This window comes from Oenanthe melanoleuca, chromosome 8 (assembly GCF_029582105.1).
Source record: "Oenanthe melanoleuca isolate GR-GAL-2019-014 chromosome 8, OMel1.0, whole genome shotgun sequence".
NCBI classification, from domain to species: domain Eukaryota; kingdom Metazoa; phylum Chordata; class Aves; order Passeriformes; family Muscicapidae; genus Oenanthe; species Oenanthe melanoleuca.
Window position 1 is genome coordinate 20,372,744 of NC_079342.1, and position 17,616 is coordinate 20,390,359.

The following is a 17,616-nucleotide window of genomic DNA, read 5'->3' on the forward strand; positions in this document are numbered from 1 at the left end:
ATCGATACCTGCACAATAACACTCTGATGAATGTTTGCACCCAATTTTCTCATTTTGCTAACTTGAGACTGGGCATTTTGAATAGTTCTCAAAGAACATATTCTTTATGTGCTGTGAAGTATGTGGTATTGTGTCCAAACAATGCTGGAGGATAATCATTATAGGAGTGTCACTGGGCCTGAAAAGGTCAGTTAGTTAGAAATGTCAGCTTTCAATGCAACTGTGCTGGACCTTCCCATGTAAGGATCCAATTAAAGGGACATGCCAAGGTGCATGGAAACACCATGGTGACCCAGAATAATAATAAGGGATTGTGGTACAGCTTGATATTTTTCTTCAAAAGTAATGGATTAGCCTTTAGGATATCATCTCTTCAGTCTTATTTTGGTTTTGCAAATATCACTTCTTCTACATGTATCCAAAAAAAGGTCACTTTTTTAAATGCAAAGGTGGGGATGAAACAGCCTTACTGAAAGTAAACATTCTGCAAGCAAGTGGGGATAAAGTTCTGGTTTCATTATTGAATCACAAAAGTGTCATTTCAGTAAAACTCAGAACTGGGATATTTGAGATGGATGTGGGCAATCTTTGGGGACACAGGTGGAGATAGGTCAGGGGACAGGCAGAAAGACCAGAGAAGACTTATTCTCTTGGGATGTGGTGTGAAGGAAGGGAAAGGGAAGAGAGGCATCTCTGCAATTATTATTCTCACAAATGCAGAGGTAAAACTGAGCATTAGGAAGGTACTGATCTGCATGAATGAGTAATTACAAGCAACAATATTATTTCTCCTTATCACAGCAAATGGAAATTCTTACAGCTCTGCAGATATTGTAAAGATGAGAAATTGGACACAGTAAAATTTCCTAATTAGCCTCAGGACAGCTGAAGCCACCTAATGGCACAAAAAAAGGAAAAAGATTCCACGTCTTCCTTCTGCTCTCTGTTAGTACAAGCATCTTGCTAAAGTTTCATCAAGTCTGGAACAAATTTCTTCCTGTAGCTTTATGGCTCAGCTAACACAGACAACATGGGAATTGCACTTTGAGCTCAGATTTTAGCATTTATATTTTATTTTTATGGCAGGGAAATTCTTGTACTGTGGGTTCAGACAAACCAATTGGGGTCTGTTGCCTTGCTGAAATTCTGACTCTCCTGGTTATCTCATATTATTGTGGGCAAATAGTGGATTAATACCCAGTGATATGGGAAATAATTCACTGAGCATTAAAAGACTCAATTATTACTGGAATTCTAAGTAATTTTTTTTCCCCACCAGCTTTGCAAGTAAAAGAGCATGTGAAGCTTTACTAACAAACAGGTTATGTTAGGCTGTTTAAAATCTTCAATGCCATCCTTTGACACATACTTAGACCAAAATCAATGTGCTATTAATTAATAAGGACTTGCAAAAAAAAAAAAAAAAGTCCCCGAGTTTTAGCAGCAAACAACTTTCTGTCACATTTTATTAGTTGGTATCATTTTTACTAATACCTGTCTTATAGCTTCATGACTTTGAGTTCATATTATTTTCATGCTTCAATTAGAAAGAAGTTGATAGCCAGACTATCCAGGAAGGTAATGGAAAAGTCTTGTAGCAGGGCTTAGTGGTGGAATTTATAGTTAAATGAAACTTTGAAATATACTATAAAACTTCTCCTTCCTTCATGTACTTTTACTTGAGGTCTCATAAGCAGTAATATGTAGAAATGCAAAACTTAATCAGCTAAAAAATATAGCAAATCCCACATATCACTTTATGCAATGCCAGGAGAGCAGAAATATATTTTCCTAACCAGAGGAAATTAACTAGGCAACAGTCCTATATCTATAATTTAAAGCAGTAAAATATGTATGGCAGAAGCTAAAGCCACCTTAAAAGAATTCAGGGTAGCAGTATATCACAAATTAATGAAATGGAGACATTTTTAGAGCATGCAGCACTGATGATATTAAAGGGGGGACAATATTTCACCACATAGATCAGACTGATAAATACTTTTAAAATCAAGCTTTTTTCCCTGTTTAAAAGTGTAAGAACTTGAATATTAGGAGGAAGCACATACAAACCATTAATATTTCTGATCAAATCTCAATGGAGATTAGGATTATTTTACTCTGTCCCTGCCTGTAAAGCTGGGATGTGGTTTAGACATTAGGAAAATCTGAGTAAATCAAAAGCCAGGAGTCAGCACTTATATTTTTTTCATCTAAAACAGAGCTGAAAGAAACTTTAAAAATTACTTTATATTCCATGCTGTAGCCAAGCTGGACACAACAGAATATTCAACTACCCCAGGTTTTTTAAATGCAATCAATTTACTGCTGCCAAATGTAGCAGGTTTATATACATCTGGGAAACATGCACCTATGGTGCTGATGAATTTCTCCTGACATTGCACTGATTTCAAGAGAATGTTATTTTAAATTGGCAGTAGAGAGACTGGTAGAGAAGGATAAAGCCCTGAGGATGGCTGAATCAAAGAGAATTTCAAAAGAATTTTCCTGTTGGTTCTTGGATAATATCACATGTTAGCTATTTTCAAAGCCAATAGTTTCCAACACACTTCCATTTATGGTATCAATAATTAAAAAATACTTCAGTGGGAGAGGAACTTACCTTACTGAGAAGAGAAATTGGAAAGCTGTATTATTATCATAAACACAGGAGATGCAAAAAGCTGTGTCTCCATGGAAAAGCTATGGAAACAGGGGTATCTTATTTGCAGCTATTGAGTGGTTACCACAAAATGTGATGTGATTGCATGTGCGTGTTCAAAGTGCTACTAGAACATGATCACAGAGAAATGAAGGGCAGATCCTCATCTCCTTTGTGCAACAAGGCCAAATTAAACTTCCTCAAGCTTTGGTCCTAAACCTCAAAGACAACTGGAATAGCGTTAAGGAAATATTTTGGATCCATTTCAGAGGTAAAGCTGGCTTTAAAGAAAATTTAAATTACCAAAACTTAATTCTCATTATGTCCCACTCCCTGCCAGCATGTCCCTGCCAGCTCCTAATGAATTTTTAACATCCTTCCCCCACCCCACTGCGCACATCAGCTCTGACTCGGGCACCCTGAACTGTACAGCTGCACTCTAATTGTACCTCCCATGTCAAGGGGCAGGAAGAAAGGAGTGTGGAGAGAGCATTGATGGATTTAACTTAACATTCCTCCAGCTACTCAGCAGCAAGGCAGAGCAGTGAACTCCCCTCCACATTTTACAGGGGTGCCAGTTACTTCAAAGGAATATACTGGAGCACGAGGGAGTCTGGCTTGTTCCCAGCTTATGCATCATTTGTGTCTGGCTGTTTCTGGAGATGCTCAGCAAAGCAAAGACTTCCTCCAGTTTGGGGCACAGCTTTCCATCCTGCTCTATTAGTGCTGGAAGAGGTGAGCCCTGCATGCTGCACACAAACGTGCAGTTGGAGCTGCAGCTCCAACCAGCTGTGTTCCTTCCTGTTCTTTTATTTTTTTCACTTTTGCTCAGACTTGTCTCAGTTCAGGGTATGGATTAATGGTCTATACCTGTTCAGTTTAGCATACAGACGTGGTTTAAGGCCAGAGCCTGTTCAGCCAGGTGTCAGGAAGCCAAGCACTCATTGCTGGGGCTGGAAGCCAAGGGGAGCAGGGCAGGAGGCAGCCCTGGGTCACTCTCAGTGTGGGCTCAGCACATCACAGGCAGGGCTGAGGGAACAACAACCAGGCACAAACTGTGACCCTGGGTGATTCCTGGAGAATCATGCAACAGCCATGGCCATGGGGAGCAGGGTGACTGCCATGAGATAATATTAAGATTCCTGTGATTACACAAACCCTCTTTAAATGTTTTAGTGCCCGAGTCTCAACAACACTTAACTTACATTAATGGCATTATTTTACCTTGAAACGAACCTCATTAATCGGCTGATCAGTTTTTGGAAATCGTTTTAGTAGCACATGGAGAAGAGCTGTTGTACTATCTGCAGTGGATCACCATTAATTCTTGACTAAAGGTAGAAAAACTGGTTCAAGATCTTCACACACACACACACACACACACACACGAAAGAGAGACGATATTCATTGTGACAGAGGTGCAAATCTCAGAGGTCACCCTTTCTTTTGAAACCCTTTGTCTATTCCTACAATTAAGCAAAAGGGTTTTGGTGGCCGACACCCCTTGAGGGACACAGAGGACTTTCACAGCTCTAACTAAAGCTGTGTGACCTCTGCCAAAAGCAAAGGCTGCCTGCCTGCGGCAAGGTGGAGAACAGAAACAAGTCCCAGAGGATTGCCAGGTGCAACTAAACAGCTCAGCCCCTCATTTGAATCAGTAAATTAAGGGTTGACAGTGATTATGGCTGATCTCAGCCATCATAACCGATATCACGACTTTGCAAAAGCAGACTGTCAACGTCAGATCTTAGAGCTAGGACTCAAAGAATTAAATATTTTAAAGTAGCAGTCTCCAAAGACAGATAAAAGCCCCAAGGCTATGATTTATTTTATTTTATTTTTGTATTTGTAGGGCTGAAACTAGACCCTTTAATCCACAGGCTGACATTTTCCAATTCTACTAGGAATTGAGTGCCTAACTTTTTCAACCCCTTTGAAAAAATCTCAGCTTTAGGCTTTTTGGTAAATTTGGCCTGATCCAGAACCAAGCTTCTTTTGAAAATGCCTCACTGAGGGTAAAACTACAGACACTTTATTATGTAATCATGAACGAGTATTATATTTTTCCTATGTATCCAGTTGGTATGTTTGTGGTACAATATCAAAGGGTAAAACTTGCATTTCAGAAAAGATATGCATTATAGAAAGCTTTCCTCTCCCCCTCCCCCTTTTAGTGCAGTATGCCTACCTACATGGTTATTGAAGATCCTTCTAACTAATTGCTGTGTTTATTCAGTAGATCTCTTTATTAGAAAGAGACCTGAAACAACAGCTACTTACTGATCACATCTATGCACAAACTCAATCCAATCAACCCTTTTACAGTGAACACTGTATCAGAAATTATGGGAAAGGTATCATAAGTTTGTTTTACAGAAAAGTCTCATATTAAGTCATTCTGGTCCCCAACCCTCTTTTTCTCATATTGAAAAAGTGCCTGTGGACTTCAGTGCCCTTATCCAAGATCTGAGTGTGTGCTATGATTAAGACCTTCAGAGATCTTTTCTTTTTTTCTTTTTCCTCTAGAAACAGGGAATGCTGAAGATATGGAAGATGAAAAATGTGCCATGTTTGTCCTTGAAGTTACAGTTAGAATAGTGACAATAGCTGTATCACACTGTATTGTTGCTTTTATCAGCAAGTGCCCTGAGCATACATTAACATAATTGCAAACTGTGTGAAAAGTGAACATGCAAAAATGTGATGCAATTGCCAATAGCCTCAAACATCTGTCCCAACAAAGTGTTCCTCCTCCTTATTTTAATTCTTATTATTTTAACAAGGTTAGTGAAGGAGAAACCATGTCACAGATTATATCTACATTTAGAGTGTCAGAACAATTATTGATGGAAAATTGCTATCCAAGCAAATGTGTGTCACATTTTGTTCACTTCCCATAACACCTGTTCACTCTGCTAACACATTATTACCAGTTTAGGCCAGAATTCATTAGTCTCAGTTAAAGCCCACCTGAAAGCTTAATTCCTGCACACATCTGAAAAATGAACAAAGTTAACCAAAATGTGGCACTGTTTGAGCAGGGCTTCATTGGAGCTGGTGGGCAGCAAGCTTCTGTAGCAGCTAATGGAAAGAAAGTGAGCCAGGCAAATAGGAATATTCAATTAAAAGCCACCCAGCCTTAAGGGCTGAGATCACAGAGAAGCACAACTAAACCAACCTGCATTTCCACCACAGGGCCAGAGCCACACACTTTCCCAGTAAGAACAGATTTTGGTTTGTCTCCTCAACAGGCAAATGACAAAATCCATAATGAAGCAGATAGTTTAAGGCATTTCAATTCTACCTAAATATTTCCTGACCCACTTTGCTGGACCTTGTGTCTCCTTCCACACGCAGAGGGTGTGACCATCTTCCAGCTGCCCCAACTGCCCCCGTTCGCCACCCAGGAAGGTCCAGCTTGCATTTCTGTGATACTTGAACACACTTTGTGAATTTGAGGGCATCTGCCCTGCAGACATACCACTAACTGTATCCCCAGGAGGCTCAAAGAAATATCAGCCCTCCAATTCATAGCGTAAAGGTCTGGAGAGGCAGCTCTGTGAGCGGATAACTGCCCGGGGCTTTGCCAAGCACAATATAGCTGTCACTTGCTATTAGCTGAAAGATTTTCTGGGCAACAGTGCTTTTCATTTTGCATGTCAGAGACGGGGGAAAAGCCACATTTAGACAACCATCTCTTTAAGACAAGAGAAGAGAGGGCGCGGCAGAGCTCACTTACCGGGGCTGGTTATTGTCAGCAGGTCAAGCCGCCGTTTCTGCTGAAAAACAAATTATAAAAGGAACTGTTAAAAGGGGACTGATTTTAGTGGGTCAGCTTAGACCTGCAAAGTGTTCTGACATTTACAGCAGGATTAATTACAAGCTACATGGCTCACAGTAACTCTTTTGGAAGGGATCCACGTGTACTTTATGAGGGAGAAAAAACCCCTTCCTCAGTCCTTTTAATGTGTTTTTATTTGCACTTATAAAGTGTTACTATTTCTTTTTTGGAACATATACTTGAAATGGATAGCTGGAAGCACAGATGGACCGATATATTTATAAAAGTGATTTCTGATTCCACAGGGAAGAAGACATGGAACCAGGACAAGCAACTCCAAGTTCTTTATTCATGTCAATCACTGACTCCATGCCTGTATGTGATCAAACACAATTATATTGCCTTGGGGTGAACCTTTCAAAGACATGTAAGAGGATCTAGACAAACTCAGGACTGATAAAAGGAAAGCTGCTTTTCATGCTGAGTGCAGTCAGCCCATGGATCCCATTGCCACTGGATATCCCTCATCCCAAAAGCTTGCCAGATTTGATCATCTCTGGATATGTGTACAGATACCAAAATACAGGGAATTATGATGGCAAATAGTCAAGTTTACACAGAGGACTGTTTTCTGGAATGGCTGCAAACCTTCACAGGGTAAACAAACCCATACTATGAGAAAGTAAGGATCTCTTTTGGCCTGGAACAAGCTATTCCACCAAAGCCTTTGTGCTGGTGGGGTGCATCTGAGGTTCCTTTTCCCATAACATGTAGCCAGTGCTTTTGCCTACTCCATGTTCCCAGGCTCCACCACTGTCTCTCTGTAGCTTGCCACTTAATTCCAAATGCTCCTGGACCATGATCATCTTTTTTCATTTTTCTGTGGGCAGAGAATTTTCCATCACAAGCAGGGCTTTCCCCATCTCACGGACAGACAGTTACTGCCCTTTCATCATAGCACTTTCCAACTTACTGTCTTCTTCCTAACTTTGCCCAACATCAGTGTGTCTAGCAGGTATTGGAGATTATACTGTCCAGTTTAATTTCTCTCTCCTAATTTGCTCAATAATGTCTGTGTTACTTTCATTTATTGTCAGCCCTATTGATCTTCCAATCTAATTCTCATCACTGCACTCACTGTATTCCCTATGTGACAGCTGAAAGTCCTTGAGGAGGAAACATTGACTTGGTATTCCCTACCCTGAGTGCTCTTCCTTGGAGATCATGACTGATGAAACTCCTTTCCAAACCCATCATTTCTCTGTGGTAAAGCTCCACTGGCTGAAGTGCACAGACACAGTTGTTCATCCACTGAATACACTTGAGCTGTGCTGGGCACAACAGCAAATTTGGCCTGCTGGGAAGGCATGTGGGGTGTCAGGATGGAAAAAATTTTCTGAAACCTTCCTGGCCTTCAGTTCCTTACCTCTGGCACAACACAAAATATATTTGAGAGAAAATTCCTATCTGTCTTTTTCCACTCCTTAACTCTGCTGTCATTTGAGCATGACCTCAGCAGTGTGCTCGAGCACATTTGCTTTAGTTCAAAATACTGGGGCCAGTGTATGCTGAGCCTTTCTCCAGGTGAGCCAGGGCAAAAGGGAGCAGAATACCCTGCTGCTGCCTTGTGCCACCTGCTCACCCCCTCCTTTCCTGGGAGCAGCAAAGCAGAGTAAGAAATATTGTGTGTGAGCACAGCACCCACCTTCCCAGTGGGAGCCGTGAGACAAAACTTCTCCTAATGAGCTAAATTTTATATAGATCCTGCCCCTTAATCCTGATTCATATGTACAAAGCTGTGAAATGCCAGAGCTTAGCCCCCACTGGGCCAAAAGCTTTGCTTACATTTCTCAGCACAACTGGAACTCCAAATGCTGTATATCTAACAAACAGCTAGAGCAGAAAATATATATCCAAAGCTATACTCCATGAAAGCCTCTCCACTAGGAAAAAAGGTGGAATATAAATATCCTGCATCAAACAAAGTTGGAAAATGTAAAGATGTGGAACAGAGAGAAAAACGTGCAGCCCAACTGGCCCCCAGTCCTGATTTGAGTCTGTTAAATGGGGTAAAAATAAACATTAAATAAAAAACCAAAATAGCTTAGCTTTGTCAGGAAAACAAAAGCAGATAGGACAGGTCAAATGGGAAATAAAATTAAATTATTACAAGTCAAATGTTCAGTTTGTAACATTTTTCCAGTTTGAATACTGCCTTCAAGCTGACCTTGGAAAAAACAAATTAACTCCAGATCCAGGAAATCTTTGTGTATATGTTGAACTTTAAGCTGAAGTTATTTCTCTGACTTCAAGTGGAGCAGCACTGATCTTTTGCATCTAACACCTAACTGCTGCAAGGGATTTGAAATGCCACCAGGTTCCTGGCACTGGCTCCACCCAAGTGCTCCAGGCTGGAGCTTGGTGGTTCCTGCTGGTGACAGGGGGAGGAAAAATTTCTCAGCTCTGACCTTCACTGGTCCTTGAGGAGGTTTCTCTGATTTAGCTCATCGAGGGAAGTTTGTGTACACTCACCCCAGCCCTGGAGAGAAGCAAACAGCACAGTGCATTCCAGAATCGTGCATTTAAACATGCAAAAATGCCCTAATTATGGACACAATCACTTTCCAGAAATTCCTGCCTGCTCTCAGATCTCAGGGCTAGCTCTGCTGTTTCCAGGGCTCAGCTGGATGCAAGCAGCCTAGTAACTAGATGGATTTAAAAAAAAACAAAAAAAACCAAAAAAACCCAACCCAGACAGACTCACTTATGAGTAGCTATAAAAACAGCAGTATTTGAATTTAAAGAGAGAGACATTACAAATGTCACACCCATTAATAAAATAATTTCATCAGAAGAATCATGGCTGTGGGGCTTTATAAATTTGCTTCTTTCTTCAGTGCTGAAAGATGCAAATTGCAGCTGTGGCCCCCCTCCAGCATGATCACCCTCTCCCTGTTTTGACAGATTTCTTGAAAGACTCAGCTCACAAGATGTCTGGCTTTTTTTGTTCTGCCTTTAGGAATTTTCCACTTCTCAAACACCTGCCCCTGCTGAGATGCTTGGGACCATCCCAATCTTCAGGCAACCTACTGTCCCAAGAATTTCTCACAATCTGAGCACTGAAATGCAATGAGTGTCATCCCTTGTGGGGAAAGTGGTGACAGCTTCCCCTGTCTCTAAGGCTGGATTTCACCCATGTTGACAAAAGGACATTCCATGAGAGACACAAAGATGATCCCCACAGCATCAGCCATAATTTATAAGAGCCAAACAGAAATATTCCCTGCATCATCACAGTATCACTGCTGCTGTAATCCTGTCCTGCCCTTAAGGGGCAGCATCCTCTTTCCCACTCTGCTGGCTGTTGGAGATCCCAAGGGCAGGAAGAGGCCACTGGTGATTCATTCTGCTTCCCAGCTGGAGCAGTTTCCATCGCTGGCACAGTCCCTACAGAGCACCAGGGCTCACAGCAAACCTGCAGCAGATCGTGTTCCCTTCCACAAAATTAACACAATCTTTAATTAATGCAATAAGCACTGATGAGTAATAAATCATATTAAAATACAAGGAAGGCAATTTTTTAATAAATTAAGCATTGATTCACTCAATAAATATTAATCTACTAAGCATCAAGAATTCATTACATTTTAGGAAACCAGTTGAAGGATGTCACTGGTGAGCTGGTCTGCAGTGTGCAGAATGTCCCTGTTCACCCATAATGTACACTTACTTTTAACTAATTCCTGAATTTATCAAGTTAAACAACTTGCCTGAAAGTGAGTCTGGATTACTATTCCATTTCAAGATGCAATTTTCTCAACACAGATTCTAACTCACCCCTCAGATTTTTTTCCTGTTTCTTAGTAACTCCTTTTCCAAGTACCTCCTTTCTCTTCTTTGGTTTTGGAGGTCTTTAAAATATTTGCTGACTGGTGTAATTTAATTTTCACCTCAATTAACTTAGCAAGAGTTGCAAAACTGGGAAAAAAAATTGCAGGGGGAGTGTAAATTAACTCATTCATTTAAGTTTAGCTTATCTATGAGATGTTCTTTCACACTTTGCTCTCTGCAGAGTTCCTCCAACCTTTTATATAGATGTGGGATGTGCTGCACTTGCTTTGACTCTTATCTACAGATTAGCAAAAGAGAAGGGAAAAAAAGCCAGATGCAAAGATGCCCCACGAGACTGATATGGAGCTGTTTCTGTAGCAACCGATGATTTCCTTCTCATGTAAGAACGAGCCTCGTCATATCCAATGCTGAATGTATCTGGGCCTTCCTTGCCAGCCAAAGCTGTGTCAAGTATTAAGTCAGTATAGTCAGAAAGAGTGATAAAAAAGCAATTATAAAGTCATCTTCCTACTCCTCCTCCAGCCATGATCCAAAAAATATCCCCATCCCTGCCTTCTGTCCCAGCACAGCATCTCCAAGGCCCAGCTCCCAGCAGGGCAGGTGAGTGGGGATGGAGCTGGCAGGGATCTGTTCCACACATGGTGCTGGAAGCTCCTTCAGCTTCCCAGCCATCCCCATCCCAGGAAGCAGCAGAGATGTTTCTGAACAGAAAGGCATCTTTTCCTGCCTTGCTCTGAGTGTCCCTATAAAATTCCTAAGCCCAGAGCTGAGATCAGCTCCAGCTCTAGAGCTGCTGCTGGGTTTGTGCCTTTCCCTGCTTTGCCCTGTGCAGTTTTTGCTGCAGTGAACCCAAAACCAGGCTGCCCATCACTGGCAGCTCCTGCCACAATCCCCTCACAGGGAGCTGGAATTGTCTCTCTGGGACCTCACAAGGATTTTGTCTTCCAAAATGTGCTTTACCCAGCCTGGTCTCTGCTATTGATTTCTTCCCCCTAATTTGAGTGTGTTTTGAACATGTGTCTGTCCCTCACCACCTTCAATTTACTGTACAGAGGGTTTAAGATTGAAATTATATCCATGATGTTATTTTTTTCCTGGAAACTTTGCCACAAGTTGTCACTAATAGCACCTTTTCTTTTTTACTTCAAAACTAGTGTTTCTTTTCTGTAAACTGTGTTGACATAAGAGTAATTGAAGCCAGTGTATCTTATCACAAATAAAGCTGAGGATGTGCTGAAGGGTGCATTTCACATTTCTGAGGCCTTTATGACTGCCACAGTCTGTAACATCAGTGCTTTGGAAACCTGTCCTTCCACATTATGGCATGAAAAAAGCCAGGAGTTCAGAAAAGGATCAGGGACACCCCAAGTGTGCAGCTTGGCACAGCTGGGTGGCACAAGGTGACTGCCCACAGGCACCACCATGGTTTGCATTGGAGGGGGAGGTTAAAGGCTCTATCCCATCCTTCCTTGTTGCCACCTGTTGTTGGACAGATTAAGAATTATTCAGGGCTGATCAACACCTGGATAAATTTTCTAGGTGAGGCTTTGATGAAGGAAGGTGTTGGGGAACAACATAACTTCCTCAGATGCAAGTTTCACTACTTGTACCTCCTTCCCTTCAGAGTGCAAGAGTTACCTCCAAAGAGAAACTCTTGATTTAAAAAATGATACAAAAACCTACTAATTTGAATCCTGTAAAAATGGATAATTAAATGACTTTTTTCCCCCATATGATGCTGAGCAATAATCTTTTCTTTCCATCCTGAAATCACAGGCTTTTTTTCACATAATGAAACAAGATCTCACATTTTGTACTTCCTTTATGATTAGCTGCTATAGTTTCCTGGTATAATGATAAAATGAACCAGTCAGCTTGTTGACACTTGACTGGGATTTTAGCAAATTGCATCTGCTGTAGCCTACCCTGTGGAATCAATTATTGATAATATAGGTGTGGAAGAACATTTATAAAGTGGTTTGGGATATGTTATCACTCATGCTAAGAACTATAATGAGCATTTTAAACCATTTTGACAGTGACCTCTGCAGATATTTGATCACTGCAATATGTGGTGACTCGATTCTGGTTTAGAAACAAAACCAAGTCCAAATAATGACAGACAGTGCCAAACCTTTAAGCCACTTTACTCATTCTTCCAGTGCATATACTCTCCTGCTTAACATCTGACACTTGCCTATTTCTTTCCTAAAACCAGTGATGCATGGTACCTTCCTTCTTTCCCAAAGCACTGCCAAACAAGCAGCTGAGAGTTCTCCTTCTTCCCCCTTAACTATTTGTCTCAGAACAGGAGATCCACAGCTGCTACAGCCCTGTTGTGCTCCAAAGCTGTACAGAATGCACATTAATGCAACAAAGGGTAGGAAAAGGTGGAGAAGCCAAGTTTTAGCACACAGTCAGTATAACCTGTGGCAGTATAGAAGCCCCCTGGTGAGCAGGTTCCTACCAAAAGCTGCAGATCAGTGCCCAAGCCATGGGAAAATGGGCACTCTCAGCTTTATGGGCCCCACAAATCCATGGTCTCCTCCACATATTCTGGAGTGACATCTACTGGTGCTTCATCTGTTATTTACACAGCAGCACTCATGAAGTAGCAACCAGATTCACAATGAACCACTAGAAATCCAAGAAGAGGCACCTCTATGTTCACTGTAATATTAACAATCTCAACAGAAAGGTGGTAATGCTGTGTCATCTCTGGAAGGTAAGGCAGGAGGAAGGAGCTGCTTTGGAATGAACTGGTCCTTAACATTGCCAATAAAAGTTATGACAGGAGAAAGCCTCTTCTGACTGAGGGAAAATAAAGTGATGTAGCCAATACCTTTGTTCTGCTCCTTCCCAAAAGCTCTGAGCCTGCAAGAAATGAAGGAAGAGAAGAGGCCCATTTCTCCATGGTCTGACCCCACATCCAGATTGGCATCAAGCCTTTTCTAGCTGCACTAAAAAAAATGTGGCTTATGCATGTTTTAAATGTACTTACATAGCAAGAGCTCAGAATCTACTCATTCCACAATTTAACTCAGCACTCCAAGGGGTTTGTTTTGGTGAAACACTGCCATGCAGGTTTTTCACAGTTCCTTGTATTACTATGTAAATTGCAGAGCTGTGGTTATAATCCTGTGCTTGTGACATCAATTACTTAACGCCTATAGAGATTATTGTAATGCCACAAACAAGGGATTATGTTTTAAAGTACATAGTAAGCAGCAGGAGCTAATAAACTCTTCTATTTAAGATTTATTTATCTTGAAAAATAGAGTAAACAAGGGCAGGAAAACCTGCACAGACCCCACACAGTGCCATTAACAACCAAAATCTATCCATGACACAGATCCCTCTAGGCACTGCCTTGCCATTCTTTAGCTGTGATTCCTTACACTGAGTTTCAGCAAGGAAAGGGACAGCAGTTGTGAAGGCAATTATGAACTTTGAAAGTTCACCATTTGTTGGGGGGTGGGGGGAGAGAAGCAACAGTGTTCAATGAATGTTTAATTAGAAACAAAGCATATCTACCTATACCAGTAATGGGATATTGACTGACCAGCCATTGTTTATGGGCTGGTTTAGATAACAGACAGGGCAGATTAACCCCAAAATTGGCAATTTTTAAACTAAACATGCAATTGTAGGAGCCTGTAATTACATCATAAGGGAGACACAAATCCAGGGGTTCATGTCCCTGCTCTGCCCCATCTGGACCTTGAAATTGAGCTCTGAACCCACAGATCATTTCTCCCAAACATTCTTTTGCTGACCATACCTAAATAAATATTTATTAAAAATAGGACTTAAGTTCCAAAATTCATGTCTGACCTAAGCAGCTTAGCTACCAGCTAGTAGTTTCTATTCTCTCCACATCAATTAATACTAAGTTTAATAAACTGTCTTCATGCCAGAATATCCAGGACACTGGTGGGGAGAAGACTGACTTGGGTTCAAAGACATTACTGGTGTGGAAAAAAGGGAATTCTAGGAGAAGAGGGAAAAAAAAACCTACCTAGGATTCTAAAGATGTTGGGAAAATTTCTGAAACATGAGAATATTTCACTGGAAGAGCAACTGACTCCAGCCCTCCAAGCTCTGCTCAGGCATCACCACAGCCAAAGACTTGTCTGCAATAGGGACAGGCAGGAGGGAAGGGGGAATAACTGTGTTTTCACATTTAAACTAGGAGGATTATTGAAAATCCCTCCCCAACCCCCACATATTGTGTAATGGTTCTTAATTACTGTATATAACTCAAGGCAACACCATAAAAATTGCAGCAAAAAGCCAAATTAGAATCTATTATGTATGGACAAATATATAAATTTATATATCCAACTATTTTGGTCTCATCTAATTTCAAGCTTTTCATCTAATTTCAGTTCGAGTCTGTTTCCTTTCACAATCCATGGCAGTGAGTTTGTTTTTCTATTGCTCAAAATTACTTTTTTTTCCAAACCAGACCACTGCTTGTCATATTCACTTCAGCAAATGAATCAGAGCATCCCAATCTTTATTCTCCCCAAACCTGCCTATTTAATTACAGCCCATGACAGCACTGTCTGGAGAAGTCAAATGGCACAAATGAGCGTGGGCTCTTCTGAAGGTAAAAGGAACAATCTGACTTTCCAAACAGACCCATCACTTCCTCATTTGCTTCTGAAGTAATGTCATTTTACTTCCTTATGAAATGTGCTAAAATCATTGCTAATTCCTGCAGCTGAGTATCTGGAGCCACTGAACTTGTGGAGCAAGGTACATTCAGGCTGCAACTGCTATCAGAATTCCTCAGGACTACCAGGGCAGCTCTGGGACTCCCTACAGCCACTCCCAGGGTCACTCTGCCTCTGTACACTGGTGTAATTCATGTTTAATCAATGGGTGGTGTCTCTAGAATTGCTAATAAAAAAGTCAAATGGAGGTTACTGGAGCCAAGGCAGCATTTGACTCTATACATCTCAATTGGGACAGTTTTATTTTAGTTTTTAAATTTAGCATTTTAAACCCAAATCCTTCACCCAGGTGCTTTAAACTGTGAAAACCATTCCAGGAGAATTTTCACTCACAGCAGTTGAAGAGAGTTATATATAAATATGTTGTAAATAATATGTTATGCTATATTAAAGGAGAAAATAAAAGTTTGGTTCATCAAAATCACAGAGCTGAGTTAGTTTGCCTGAGAGCAGTCTTGAATGGAGGCCATCCATCCCATCTTAGAAAATTACAAGTTTGCTCCTCTCCTCAGTCCATGTCAGTTTATTCTGACTAATAAAATAGGGGACAACGTTTGTCCTGTCAGCTGAACAGAGATAAGAGGTCTGAAATCCTCATTTCATTAGCCTCATTGCTAAGTGGTTCAAATTATCTCTCTTTTACAGTTGTTCTATAAGCAATTCACTGGCACCTGCTACCTGATCTATATCTAATGGTTAAAAAACCCAGAGCACACACTTGTGAAAAGTCTGGCAAACTGGGGACTACTCTGAGCACCAGGACCTGGTGGAAGAGAGAAGGGAACCAAATGCCCTATTAACCAATTTTAACATGAAACTGCTCAATTTTTGCATCCCAAATGTGGAGATGCTTCAGGGTTCAGTCTGGCCAAAGGCTGAGATTCCCCAGCTCCCCCTGGTGAGACAATCACTGCCCCTGAGAACCAGATCCCACAAGACTGAAGCTGAGGTTTGCTCATGTGTAACAAATATTTAACCAAGGATGAGATACTGCAAAGCAGTTGTTCTTTTGGCTGCACAGAAAATATGTTTCTCTGAGTAATTTGAAACGTGGATGCTTAGCTATGATTTGTGAGTCACTCTGAAGTTTCCATTTATTTTTTAGAAATAGATAGTTCTGTATTTTAATTGCTGCCATGGCCCTTATTTACATTCTTCCATTTTTAGGAGAAATCCAAGAGGTTTCCAAACATCCATTGAGCATTAACCTTAAAAATTAATTATCTAGATGTTTACAACAACATTTACACACTGTTATGAAAAGCAATTTGCTTCCCCAAAGAGCACCTATTTTTCAGTTAGCAAAAAAGCTGTGGAATGTCAAGAATAACTCGGGAGGAAGCATCAGTCCATCATTTCAAATCAATTTCACAGTTGCAGGAAAGGTGAACAAAGTTTCCACAGGTGAAAATGCCAGGAAAATTTATCTTTGTTCTTAGCTTGAACTCCATTGTGTCAGACAGAAATATTTCAGAGTTTTTTTTTAAATTTTTTTTTTTTGAAAGACCAACACAAATGTAAATGTTTCAATTTATAGTGGCAAAATTAGGTGTCAGATTCCTTCTTGTTTTCAGTGAGCTTAAATTTTTCTTTTGGGCACTGAAGACAGAGAACATTTTTCCTTCTGAAATGTGGCTCCCCTTGCCATGGTCCTGCAGGTCTGGGTAAGAGAGGAGATGCTCAGCTTTGCCCTCTCCAGTCCCAGCCTCCCCAGAGAAAAGTTTATTCCCCACACACCACTCCAGAAGAAAGTCTCTCTGCTATTTCAGCCACCAGAAATATGTCTGTGCTAATTTACAACTGGGAAAAAAAAAAAAGAGAGAGAGTTCACGTCTTTTATATCCCCAAATAAATAAACTGAACTGTTCAGACAATACAATAGAATCAGTAATTTCAAATGAGCTTTTTAATGAAGCCTGAATAGATTTCCAGCCCACATGAGCGGAAAACTAAGTAAAATCATTGGGGATTACTGTTAAAAAGCTCCTTGGAAAAAAAAAAAAAAAAAAAAAAAAAAGAAAAACGAAAAAGAAAAAGTGATCTTAGGGCAGAAAAGGCACTTTGCACACAAGGAACTGGCAAAGCAAGGAGCAGAAGAGAAGAAGGTGTTAAGAGAACTGAAGATAAAAAAGGTGCCATTAGGAAGATGGCTCTGGAGCAGATTACAAAGAAACAAGATGAAATTTTTCTTAAAACCAAATAAGCAAACAAACCAGCTCCCCCAGCCCTCTGATCACAAAGAAATCAGAACTGTCAGCTTTCATCTGCCTCCTACAATAAACCTCAACTCAAAAGAATAGTTGGGTTTTGATTCAAGCCACACAAAGCTAATTTTTGCTGGCCATGGCTTTCCCTACCTATGTGTTTTGGACTCTGAGGAACATGAGATTTTTCTAGGCTGGAGAGTGTTTTAGTATTGCTACTGTGTCAACTTTGAATTATGCACGGATTTTTAAATATGGAACTGTTCCTCTGCTTATGATGACAGGCGCATTCACATCATATAAAATTGGGAATGAGGAGAGCTAAACAAAGCCAGTGAGTTCTGAATTGATCACCTAAAACATCTGCTGTATTGCTTAGGA

The 17,616-nt window shown here is 40.7% G+C and overlaps 1 protein-coding gene across 2 annotated transcripts in view; it reads right to left on the reverse strand.

The window, feature by feature from the left end:
- LOC130256077 (BEN domain-containing protein 5-like) overlaps positions 1 to 17,616 on the reverse strand; it is an 858,262-nt gene that overhangs the window by 393,486 nt on the left and 447,160 nt on the right. The window contains exon 6 of one of the 2 annotated variants that reach the window (XM_056497342.1): positions 6,399 to 6,438. In XM_056497342.1, coding sequence (XP_056353317.1) covers positions 6,399 to 6,438 — 40 coding nt within the window. The remainder of the gene's footprint in view (positions 1 to 6,398; positions 6,439 to 17,616) is intronic. The other variant, XM_056497343.1, reaches the window with a different exon arrangement.